This window comes from Amblyraja radiata, chromosome 10, assembly GCF_010909765.2.
Source record: "Amblyraja radiata isolate CabotCenter1 chromosome 10, sAmbRad1.1.pri, whole genome shotgun sequence".
NCBI lineage: Eukaryota > Metazoa > Chordata > Chondrichthyes > Rajiformes > Rajidae > Amblyraja > Amblyraja radiata.
In genome coordinates, this window is record NC_045965.1 from 65,627,441 (window position 1) to 65,639,968 (window position 12,528).

At 49.4% G+C, this 12,528-nt stretch overlaps 1 protein-coding gene across 2 annotated transcripts in view; it reads left to right on the forward strand.

Moving 5' to 3' along the window:
* samd13 (sterile alpha motif domain containing 13) overlaps positions 1-12,528 on the forward strand; it is a 29,905-nt gene that overhangs the window by 10,242 nt on the left and 7,135 nt on the right. For both annotated transcript variants that reach the window (XM_033029078.1, XM_033029076.1), the window contains exons 4-6: positions 6,381-6,475; positions 8,191-8,272; positions 10,731-10,824. In XM_033029078.1, the coding sequence (XP_032884969.1) occupies positions 6,381-6,475; positions 8,191-8,272; positions 10,731-10,824 (271 nt within the window). The remainder of the gene's footprint in view (positions 1-6,380; positions 6,476-8,190; positions 8,273-10,730; positions 10,825-12,528) is intronic.

A 12,528-nucleotide genomic window follows, 5' to 3' on the forward strand; every position in this document is an offset into this window, starting at 1 on the left:
TCCAAACCAAAGGCAACACCGCTTTAGCATTTCCAAACCAAAGGCAACACAGCTTTAACATTTCCAAACCCAAGACAACACAGCTTTAGCATTTCCAAACTATATTTTCAAACCACATTAAGGGCACTGACAGGTCAGTAAAACCACTCACAGTTTAGTAGACATGTGTTCAGTGTTATTCACAGCTCAGACTGAGAGACGTGACCCTCTCGCTCCCCCATCTTGCAGAGACTGACTGAGGCACTCAACACTTCCAGGTTTTATAGTCCCTCCGGAAGGGGTGTGGTCTTCAAGAGAGAGAATCTCAACATTTTTTCAACACTAATAACTCTATTATTTTTAATCAACGGGAAAAATCCTCTTGTCCTGCGCAGCGGAGGGGGACTCTGAGTAAGATGGCCAAAAATCACAGCCGTAAGTGGCAGCGTTTTTTCTAAAATCAATATACAGAACAACAGGAAGTGGTCAAGATCAGACTTTTAGTAATATAGATAATTATATATATATATAATTTTATATAGGTTTTATATTATACGTGTGAGTGTGTGTATAATATACATATATATATATATATATATCCCATTTAGTTCTTTTTATAGCTTTTACAGTTAAAAATGTATTTTTGTTACTGCAAGCTAAAAATACTAAAAAGCAGTCTGAAGAAGGGTCTTGACCTGAAACGTCACCCATTCCTTCTCTCCAGAGATGCTGCCTGTCCCGCTGAGTTACTCCAGCATTTTATGTCTATCTTAGGTTTAAACCAGCATTGGCAGTTCCTTTATACACATGGACGTTGGGAGGTTATGTTATAGTTGGATGTGATGTTGGTGAGGCTGTATTGTGTTTAGTTCTGGGGCACTGTGTTATAGGAAAGATGTTGTCAAACTGGAAAGGGTCCAGAGAAGATCCACGAGGATGTTGCCAGGACTAGAGGGTGTGAGCCACAGGGAGAGGTTGAGTAGGCTGGGACTCTATTCTTTGGAGCGCAGGAGGATGAGGGGATATCTTGTAGAGTGTATAAAATCATGAGAGGAATAGATCGGGTAGACGCACAAAGTCTCTTGCCCAGAGGGAAATCAGAGACATAGGTTTAAAGTAAAGGGGCAAAGATTTAATAGGAATCTGAGGGGTCACTTTATCACACAAAGATTGTGAGGGATATGGACCAAAGGCAGGCAGGTGGGACGAGTGTATCTGGGCCATGTTGGCCGGTGTGGGCAAGTTGAGCTAATGGGCCTGTTTTCACGCTGTTTCACTCTATGACAATGACTATAACTGCAGATGCTGGAAGATTGCATAGAACACAGAGTGCGGGAATAACTCAGGGGTCAGGCAGCATCTCTGGAGAATATCATAGATGACATTTCACAGAGTGCTGGAGTAACTCAGCGGGTCAGGCAGCATCTCTGGAGATCATGGATGGCGTTTCGTGTTGGGACAGGTCCTGAGCTAAAACTTTGTCTATCCATGTCCTCCAGAAATGCTCCATTTAGTTCAGTTTATTGTCACGTGTACCGAGGTACAGTGAAAAGCTTTTGTTGCGTGCTAACCATCTCGCCAGACCTGCTGAGTTACTCCAGCACTTTGTGCCTATCTTTGATATAAACCAGCATCTGCAGTTCTTTGTTCCGACAAGATTGAAAAGACTAGGCTTGTATTCACTGGAGTTTAGAAGGACGAGGGGATATCTTATAGAAACATATAAAATTATAAAAGGACTGGACAAGCTAGATGCAGGAAAAATGTTCCCAATGTTGGGCGAGTCCAGAACCAGGGGCCACAGTCTTAGAATAAAGGGGAGGTCATTTAAGACTGAGGTGAGAAAAAACTTTTTCACCCAGAGAGTTGTGGATTTATGGAATTCCCTGCAACAGGGGGCAGTGGAGGACAAATCACTGGATGGATTTAAGAGAGAGTTAGATAGAACTAGTTAGGGGCTAGTGGAGTCAAGGGATATGGGGAAAAGGCAGGCACGGGTTATTGATAGGGGACGATCAGCCATGATCACAATGAATGGCGGTGCTGGCTTGAAGGGCCGAATGGCCAACTCCTGCACCTATTTTCCATGACATCTAATTTTTTTAGGTTTAGGTTTATTAGTGTCACGTGTGCTGAGGTACAGCGATGAGCTTTGTATCGCATGCTCCCTTAACAGATCAGATATACCATACATAAACACAATGAAGACAAACTCAAGTACAGCAGGTAGAGCAAATACACAATACACACAATACAATTTATTTGTCACTTGAGCCTCATAGAGGCTCAAATGAAATGTTGTTTCTGCAGTCATACACACATGAAAAAAAAAGACCCAACACACAACACAATTTACACAGACATCCATCACAGCGCATCTCCTCCTCGCTGTGATGGAAGGCAAAAAAACTTATCTCTCCCCTGCACTCCCCATTCCCCTCCCGATGTCAGAGTCAAAGCCCCCGGCGGGCGATGGCAATTGTCCCGCGGCCATTAAAGCCACGCCGGGCGATGCAAGGCCACGCTCCGGGTCTTGTTGTTGGAGCCCCCGGCGGGCTCTAGCAAAGTCCCGCAGCCGTTGAAGCCGCGCTGGGCGATGATGTAAGGCCCTGCTCCAGGCACTCCTCGACCCCGCGACTCGGGCGGGTGAAGTCGCCGTTGCAGAAGCCTCGAAAAGCGGCCTCCCACCAGGGACCCGCGGGCTCCCGATATTACTGTCTGCCAGACCTGCGGTTGGAGCCTCCGAATCTCCGGGGGTCGGGTCACAGCAGCGCGCCACCACCGCTCCTCCCGCTCCGGACTCGGCCAGCTCCATGATGGTGAGTAGCTCCGCAGCTCCGTGACTGGAGCCCCAGGACGTTCCTGCTGGAGGCCGCTCCACGTTGCAGCCCCAACGACAACGGAGACCCGACAGGGAAAAGGTCGGGTTCTCCGTGCAGGGGAAAGATTTTAAAAGGTTCCCCCGCCCCCCCCCCCCCCCCCCCCACACACACACACACACACACACACACACCATCAAAAAAATAATAAAAACTACATTAAAACGGGACAAAAAATAACAAAAAGACAAACGGACTGCAGAGGCCGCTGCGACGTGAGTCGTGCCGCCCACCAGGGGGAAGATACAGAGTGCAGAAAATAGTTCTCAGCATTGTAGCGCATCTGTTCCAGAGACAAAGTCCAATGTCTGCAATGTGGTAGAGGTGAATCGGACAGTACTCTAGCTTATGGAAGGACCGTTCAGAAGCCCGATAATAGAGGGGAAGAAGCTGTTCCTGAGTCTGGTGGTGCGCGCTTTCAAGCTTCTGTACCTTCTGCCGGACGGGAGAGTGGTGAGACTTTGATGAGGTTGACTTTTTTTACACAGTGGGTGGTGGGTGCCTGGAACACACTGCCGGAGGGTGGTGGTGGAGGCAGAGATGATAGTAGGGTTTTGGATAGGAACATGGATGTGCAGGGGATGGAGGAATGTGGATTATGTGGAAGCAGATAAGAGCTGGTCGAGGTATCGTGACGGGCACAGGCATTGTGGGCTGAAGGGCCTGTTCCTGTGCTGTACTGCTCTAGGTTCTATGTAAATATTTCCTCAACACCCCCCCCACGCTTCTTTCCACCTGTCGGCTTGAGAGTGGGTGCCTCTTAGTTACCGACGTCTCTGCTAGAGGAAACTGTTCCTTCCTGTTCACCCAGTCTAGGCCTCTCGCAATGCCGAGCGCCTCAGCGAACTCTCTCAGTGGCTCAATGCTGCTTTACTGACATGTGTGCCCTGCACGGTGAAATGCTTCTTGCATTGCACACACACAAACACACACACGCACACACACACGCACACGCACACAAACACGCACACACACGCACACGCACACAAACACGCACACACACACACACGCACACAAACAGAATTTTTCACACAGAGAATGGTGAATCTCTGGAATTCTCTGCCACAGAAGGTAGTTGAGGCCAGTTCATTGGCTATATTTAAGAGGGAGTTAGATGTGGCACTTGTGGCTAAAGCGATCAGGGGGTATGGAGAGAAGGCAGGCACGGGATACTGAGTTGGATGATCAGCCATGATCATATTGAATGGCGGCGCAGGCTCGAAGGGCCGAATGGCCTACTCCTGCACCTATTTTCTGTTTCTATGTTTCTATGTTCTGGAGCGGCTCCCGATCCAGGCGAGCCCCAGGCTGCTGCAGGGCCTCCACCGTCACCCTCGACCAGCTCGGCCCACCGGCCCACGTACCTCTCCTTGCCCGCCCGACCCCCTCTGTGTCCCGGGGGGTAAGGCCTCCTGCAGCCGGCCTTGAAGGCGCTGGAGGCAACACCCCAATCCCCCTCTTCCTTGCTCTCCATCTCCTTTGTTCCGAAGAGTCTTTTCTCCTTCACCTGAACTTGACCTCAGTCCGACAAATGAATAATCTTGTCTCTATAACAATGAGAAATCGCTTTGAAGCCCTCGGCCTTGAACCTCTGTGTTTAAAACAGTCACTGAATTAACGATAAATAATTCCACCCTAGATTACACTTATGCTCGAGAAAATAGGAGCAAGAATTGTGGACGTCACACAAACTAACCTCCCTTCCATTAACTCCATTTACACCTCATGCTGCCTCGGCAAGGCCAGCAGCACAATCAAGGACCAGTCGCACCCCGGCCACTCCCTCTTCTCCCCTCTCCAATCGGGGAAAAAAGGTACAGAAGTGTGAAAATGCACTCCTCCAGATTCAGGGACAGTTTCTTCCCAGCTGTTATCAGGCAACTGAACCATCCCACCACAACCAGAGAGCAGCGTTGAACTACTTTCTACCTCATTGGTGATCCTTGATTGGACTTTGCTGACTTTAGCTTGCACTAAACACTATTTCCTGATGCATACACTATGAATGGCTCGATTACAATCATGTATTGTCTTTCTACTGAACCTCCCCTTTCCGAAGCCTCCACATCCTTCCTGTCGTGGTTATTCCCGACATGTGTTTGTGATCTCATTGAGTCACGCAGCACGGAAACAGGCCCTTCGGCCCAACCTGCCCATGCTGACCAAGATGCCCCATCCACACCAGCCCCACCTGGCCACCTTTGGCCCATCTCCCACTTGTGTACCTGTCTGAATGTCCATAAATTATAGGAGCAGAGTTAGGCCATTTGGCCCATCAAGTCTATTCTGCCATTCAATCATTGCTGATCTATCTTTCCCTCTCAACCCCATTCACCTGCCTTCTCTGCATAATCCCTGATAACCGTACTATTAAAGAATATATCTATCTCTGCCTTAAAATGATCCATTTCATTTTGCCTCAGCAGCCATCTCTGGCAATTAATTCCACAGATTCACCACCCTCTGACTAAAGAAATTCCTCCTCATCTCCTCTCTAAAGGTACGTTTTTTTTTATTCTGAGGCTGTGTCCTCTGGTCCTAGGGAGAGCCTAGGACCTCTCCACATCCACTCTATCCAGGCCTTTCATTGTTCGGTACGTTTCAATGAGATTCCCCCCTCAATCTTCTAAACTCCAGCGAGTACAGGCCCAGTGCCGACAAACGCTCATCATATGTTAACCCACTCATTCCTGGGATCATTCTCGTAGAATGTCTTCTAAATGTCGTTATATCACATGCCCCAAATACCTCCTCTGGCAGCTCATTCCATGTACCCACTACTCTCTGTCCCCCCCCCCCACATGTTTCTTCCTCCCTATTCATGCCAACTTGGTGAGATAGCTCAGTGGACACGGAGTGAGCGGAAACATGTGGTCTGTAAGTTTGGAAATGGACGGTGTCGGACTTTCGATCATCCCGACGAGAGGGCCTGAGCATCGGACTGTCGGTAGCGGCGAACTGCGGAGGTGTCAAAGGCCCCGACCACCACGGGTGAACAAAGGAGGAAGATGTCTGAACTTTATTGCCTTCCATCACAGTGAGGAATGGGGATTCCACTGTGGTGGATGTTTATGTTAAATTTATTGTATGTGTGAATTGTGTTCTATTCACTTAGTGTGGCGGTCTGGTAAAGGGCCTGTCCCACTTTCACGACCTAATTCACCACCTTTTTTACTTGTGGGCATTTTTCATCATGCAAGGAAAAAACGCCCCGACCTACTTGATGCCACGAGTACCTACGACTAGCATCACGGCCTGCTACGACCTCACCTCCTACGACCCCGTGACGACCATGCTGCGAGTATGAGTCAAGGGCAAACTCGGCAGAGGTCGTGAATTAGGTCGTGAAAGTGGGACAGGCCGTTACCTCAAATTTCACTGTACCCTAGTTGGTTAAGTGACCATAAATGCGACCTTGAACTTGAACATTGGAGACGTGGACAGCCCGGCTCGGGGTTAAATGTGGAAGTTGTTATTAAATCTCCACATGTTTAATATCTCTCCCCCCCCCCCCCCCCCCAGATGTGGATCAAGATGCCTCTGAGGTGGAATCGGCGGGCCATTCTTCCATGGACAACATTCCCAAGGTTCCAGATTCTACCCACCCTTCAGAATCGGTAAGGGTGTTACTGAGAGGGTGAATGCTGAAGAAATCAGGTCAATGTTGACCGAACCCCAGGCGGTAGAGTTGCTGCCTTACAGCGCCAGAGACCCGGGTTCGATCCCGACCACGGCCACTGTCTGCGCGGAGTTTGCACGCTTCCCCCTGTTACCGTATGGGTTTTTCTCCGGTTTCCTCCCACATTCCAAGGCCGTGCAGATTTGTGGGTTAATTGGCTTCAGTAAAACTGTAAATTGTCCCTGGCGTAGGATAGTGATAGTGAGCGAGGATCACTGGTCGGCACGGACTCGGTGGGCCGAAGGGCCTTTTTTCAGTGCTGTATCTCAAAACTAAACATAAACAGTGCTGGACTACTGCCCGGGGGTAGTGGTGTGCGGTAGACACCACAGTGTCGTTCAAGAGCCTTTTGGATCGGCACATGGATATACATAGAGTGAAGTGGGTCACTTGCAGGCAGATAGATATTGGTTGGCATAAAGTGGTGGTGAATAAGATGTTTAAGATTTACGAGGATGTTGCCAGGACTAGAGGGGCTGAGCTACAGGGAGAGGTTGAGCAGGCTGGGTCTCTATTCCTTGGAGCGCAGGAGGATGAGGGGCGATCTTATAGAGGTGTACAAATACATGAGAGGAATAGATCGGGCAGATGCACAGAGTCTCTTGTCCAGAGTAGGTGAATCGAGGACCAGAGGTCATGGGTTTAAGGTGAGAGGAGGAAGATTAAATAGGAATCTGGGGGGTAACTTTTCACACAAAATTGTACTGGTGGGTGTATGGATCAAGCTGCCAGAGGAGGTAGTTGAGGCTGGGACTATCCCAACGTGTAAGAAACAGACAGATCCATAGGTAGGACAAGTTTGGAGGGATATGGACCAAACGCAGGCAGGTGGGACTAGTGTAGGTGGGACATGTTGGCCGGTGTGGGCAAGTTGGGCCGAAGGGCCTGTTTCCACACTGTATCACTCTTTGACAATTGAACCATTTACAGTGTACGGATACATATATAATATTTAGTGCAAGGTAAAGCCAGCAATGTCCGTTCAGAGATAGTCTGGGGAATGATAGTTAAAGGAAGGAATGTTGCTGTTACAGTAAAAAAGATGCTGCTTTCGTATAACCGTCCCGTACAGTGTGGTTCAGCTGCCACGTTATGTAGAATCTTTCTCTTGTTTGCCAGATCAAACTCTTTGGAGATAGCAAATCATTCCTTAATAGTTTGGTTTCTAAACCAGTGCCCCCATTCTCCGTGGATCGTCACCTTGTCGTTGTGGAGAATCTTGTGTGATCCTGAGATCCTGAGAGCGATGCCGTCTGGAGCTATGCTCCTGGTAGGGCCACCCATGGTGGTAAGGTCAAGGGGGGAGGTCTCTGACAAAGAGCAATCCAACCAAGACCTCAACGGTGGAACAGGCGGAGGATGATGGCTGACCTTAGTGGAGCGTCACAACGGCTGGGAAAGCGGATGGATGAAGGCTGCAGCAGAAAAGGGTCTCCGGTCGTCTTGGACTCCATGCCACTGGATCCTGACCCAGATCTGTCAAGGACCGTGGGGTGGCTGTCTGTGTACCAGTCTCCCCACGTCAAACAAAGCCACGCACAGGCGTCCACCATATAGGGAATAGCACCCTGGAGACACCCGTGGTCAGCCATGATCGAAGGGGGCCTAAGTAAAGCCCTCATCCCATTGTTCCCCTTCTCTTCTGTGTTTCAGATGGAGCTCTTGAACTGTGACGCGTACAAGAAGTCTCGTGCCTTGAACGGTCTTGGCCAGGATGTGTCGGCGAGTTGCGCAGGTAGGCCGAGGAGCAGCCTTTGAACGGCGGCTCAGCGGGTGGCGCGGGCGAAGACCCGGGTTCGACCCTGACCTCTGGCCCTGTCTGTCTGTGGACTCTGCCCAGTTCTCCCCGTGACCGCATGGGTTTTCTCCGGGTGCTCTGGTAACCTGCAAACCTGCACCTCTTTGGGGTGTGGGAGGAAACGAGAGCACCCGGAGATAACTCACGCAGGTCACGGAGAGAACGTGTACAAACTCTGTACAGACAGCACCCGAGGTCAGGATCGAACCCGCGTCTCTGGAGCTGTGAGGCAGCGGCTCTCTTTGAGATGCATATACAATAATTGGACAGCATAACACGTCACTTGGTGCAAGCTGTAATTTAAAAAAAACTATTAATATTAAATATAATGAGGTTTTTTATAATCAGCAAATTATTGTCCCAAGGCTGAATGTTGGCACAGGAGAGATTTATCATCAATTTTCCTTTGGTCTAAGGAGCGGGCTTTTCAGTACAGTAGTATGCAAAAATCTCCAGGTTATTTTTGATCTACTCCTCTCACGATTATATCTCACCCCTCATCCTCCAGCATTTCAAAAAATAAAGCCCTAGCCTAGTCTAGCTATCCCACAAAACCCCCCCACAAATTGCTGGAGTAACTCAGCGGGTCAGGCAGCGTTCCACGAGAGGAATACATTTGTGGGTGTGTGACACTCATTAGTTCATAAGGGCCATTCGGCCCATCAAGTCTACTCTGCCACTCAATCATGGCTGATCATTCTCTCCCTCTCAAACCCAATTCTCCTGCCTTCTCCCCGTAACCCCCGGCAACCTCACTGGGGATAAGGCACAACGTGACTGGGCTTCACGTTGGGGGAGAGAAAGCGGAGCACATGTACACACATGGGGCACGGTAAGAAGCTGCGATCTCTGCATTTGCCCCGTCTCTCCCCTTTCTCTCTGTAAGCCTCCCATCCACCTCTCCCTCTTTCCCCTTGCCCGCCTTGCAGTTTAGTGTAGAGATACAGCGTGGAAACGGGTCCTTTGCCCCACCGAGTCCGCACCGACCAGCAATCCCCGCCCGCTAAAACTATCCTTAACACTTTATCCGGGACAATTTACAATTTTACCGAAGCCGATCGACCCACAAACCCGTACGTCTTTGGAGTGTGGGAGGAAACCGGAGATCCCGTAGAAAACCCACGCTGGTCACGGGGAGAACGGACAAACTCCGTACAGACAGCACCCGAACCAGGATCGAACCCGGGTCTCTGGCGCTGCGAGGCAGGGACTATACCGCTGCCGCTTACGCAGTTATCATTATCATTATCACCCTTTTATTGTCATCTTGCAAAGCAACAGTTGTACAGTGCAAAATGAGTAGACGTTTCCCAGGGAATACCGGAGCATCGCACAAAGAAACTTAAACATTTCACGCATAAATAAAAACGATTAAAAAAAAACCAATCCAGTTCCTGATGCATCTTGACACATGTTTTGTGTTTTAATTATCCAGCACTGATGTATTTATTAGAATGTTTTATTATGTAATTGGATAATATAATTTACAGGCTTAATTCTGAATGCTTTAAATTAATATTTCTTTAATATTCAAAGGCGTCTGTACGGTTGGTAATTAAAGGATTCTTTGATGGAATGAGAGGAGCAAACAGGCTTAAAATATTTCTAAAATCACGAGTGGCAATTCACGATTTTATTTCTAAAATCACGAGTGCACCTATTTTCTATGTTCTAAAATTAGAGGGCAGGTTGGCGCAGCGGTAGAATTGCTGCCTCACGGCGCCAGACACCTGTTTCGATCCTGACTACGGGTGCTGTCTGTACGGAGTTTGTACGTTCTCACTGTGACCGCGTGGGTTTTCACCGGGTGCTCCGGTTTCCTCCCACACTCCGAAGACGTGCAGGTTTGTAGGTTAATTGACTTTGATAAAAATGGTAAAAATAGGACCGTGCTAAGTGCACGGGCGTTCGATTGGGGTTAAGAGGAAGAGATAGATCAGCCATGATAGAATGGTGGAGTAGACTTGTTGGGCCGAATGGACTCATTCTGCTCCTAGAACTTATGAAGGCACACCTCCAGATTCTGGGACAGTTTGTTCCCAGCTGTTATCAGGCAACTGTTCCCAGCTGTTATCAGGCAACTGAACCATCCTCTCAACAACTAGAGAGTGGTCTTGACCTCCCATCTACCTCATTGGAGACCCTTGGAAATGGGTGACGTTGCGGGTCAAGACCCTCACTGAAGAAGGGTCTCGACCGGAAACGTCACCCATTCCTTCTCTCCATAGTCGCCGCCTGTTCCTCGTGAGTTACTTCAGCATTTTGTGTCTGTCTTCGGTTTAGACCAGCATCTGCAGTTCCTTCCTGCACATCATGTACAGTCTTTCACTGCACCTCGGTACACGTGACAATAATACGTTGAACTAACCGCTGCAAACTCTTCCCTTCCCCCAAGGTGTGGAGATGCGAGGTGCCTCCTGCCTGCCCACTCCCTCCCCATCACCCGTGGAGATGAAGACTTTTGAGACCGGCACCCTGGGAATGGAGAGGTAGGTGTCCGCTCTCCCCCCTCCCCCCCAAGCGCAGGACTCACAACAGTACAGCACAAGAACAGGTTACAGATACAGGTGTATCGTCAAGAACCCTTCCTTACATCGAACAGTTCAGCACAGGAACAGGCCCTTCGGCCCACAATGTCTGTGCCGAACATGATGCCTAGACCAACTCTTATCTGCCTGCATGTGATCTGTATCCCTCCATTCCCTGCATATCCACCGATCTAAATGTCTCTGAAACACCACTGTCGTATCTGCCTCCACCACTACCCCGGCAGCACGTTCCAGGCACCCACCACCCTCTGTTTAGAAAAGTTGCCCCGCACATCTCCTTTAAATCTTCCCTCTCTGACCTTAAACCAATGTGCAATAAGGTCAAATGGTCATAAATGATAGGAGTAGAATTAGGCCATTCGGCCCATCAAGTCTACTCCGCCATTCAATCATGGCTGATCTATCTTTCCCTCTCAACCCCATTCTCCTGCCTTCTCCCCACAACCTCCGATGCCCGTACTAATCAAGAATCTATCTATCTCTGCCTTAAAAAAATATCCACTCACTTGGCCTCTGCAGCCTTCTGTGGTAAAGAATTCCACAGATTCACCCCGACTAAAGAATCTTTGACATTTCCATCCTGGGAAAAGGTTCTGACTGTCTACCCTATCTATGTCTCTCAATTTTATAAACTTCTATCAGGTCTTCCCTCAACCACCAATGCACCACAGAAAACAATCTGAGTTTATCCGACCCCTCCTAGTTGCTATTCCTCTCCCATCCAGGCATTAGTCTGGCAAACCTGTACTGCACCCTCTCCAAATCCCCACATCCTTCATGTAATATGAAGACCACCACTCCACATTATGTGCCTGGTGCGGCCAAACCAGGCCAGGAACCGTTCCGAGTGCTCTCCACCGTAGAAGGCAGGTAGACATGCCCGTTACCCTGGATGGACACCTTCCAGCCAGAGTTTACCTGTGACTTGCCTCGTCCTCTTGTTCACCTGCATTGGTGCAGTGTTGGTCCGCCAAGGCCTGCTGGTTCTCCCACTGGCCAAACACTTCAACTCCCCCTCCCTATTCCCACTCTGACCTTTCTGTCCTGGGCCTCCACCACTGTCAGAGTGAGGCCACTCGCAAACTGGAGGGACAGCACCTCGTATTCCGTTTGGGCAGCTTACACCCCAAAGCTGCCTCTCCAATTTTGGGTAACTTCTATAGACACTCCCCACCCTCCCCACGCCCCTTACTCCACTAAAAATCCGTGAACCAGTTCCTCACTGTCCCGGGACACCAATCAGCTTATCAGCGAACCTCCCTACCTGAGGTCACCTGGACCTGATCTTCTCACCCCCAGTTCCTTCCCACCCCCCCCCCCCACACACACACACACACACACACACACACACACACACACACACACACACACACACACACACACACACACACACACACACACACACACACACACACACACAATCAATCTGAAGAAGGGTCCCGACCAGAAACATCACCTATCCATGTTCTCCAGCGATGCTGCCTGGCCCGCTGAGTTACTCCAGCACTTTGCGTCTATCTTTGGTTCGGTTTTGTTTAGAAATACAGCATGGAAACAGGCCCTTCGTCCGACCGAGTCTGCACCGACCAGCGATCCCCGCACACTAACGCTGTCCTACTCACACTGGGGACAAATTACAGTTTT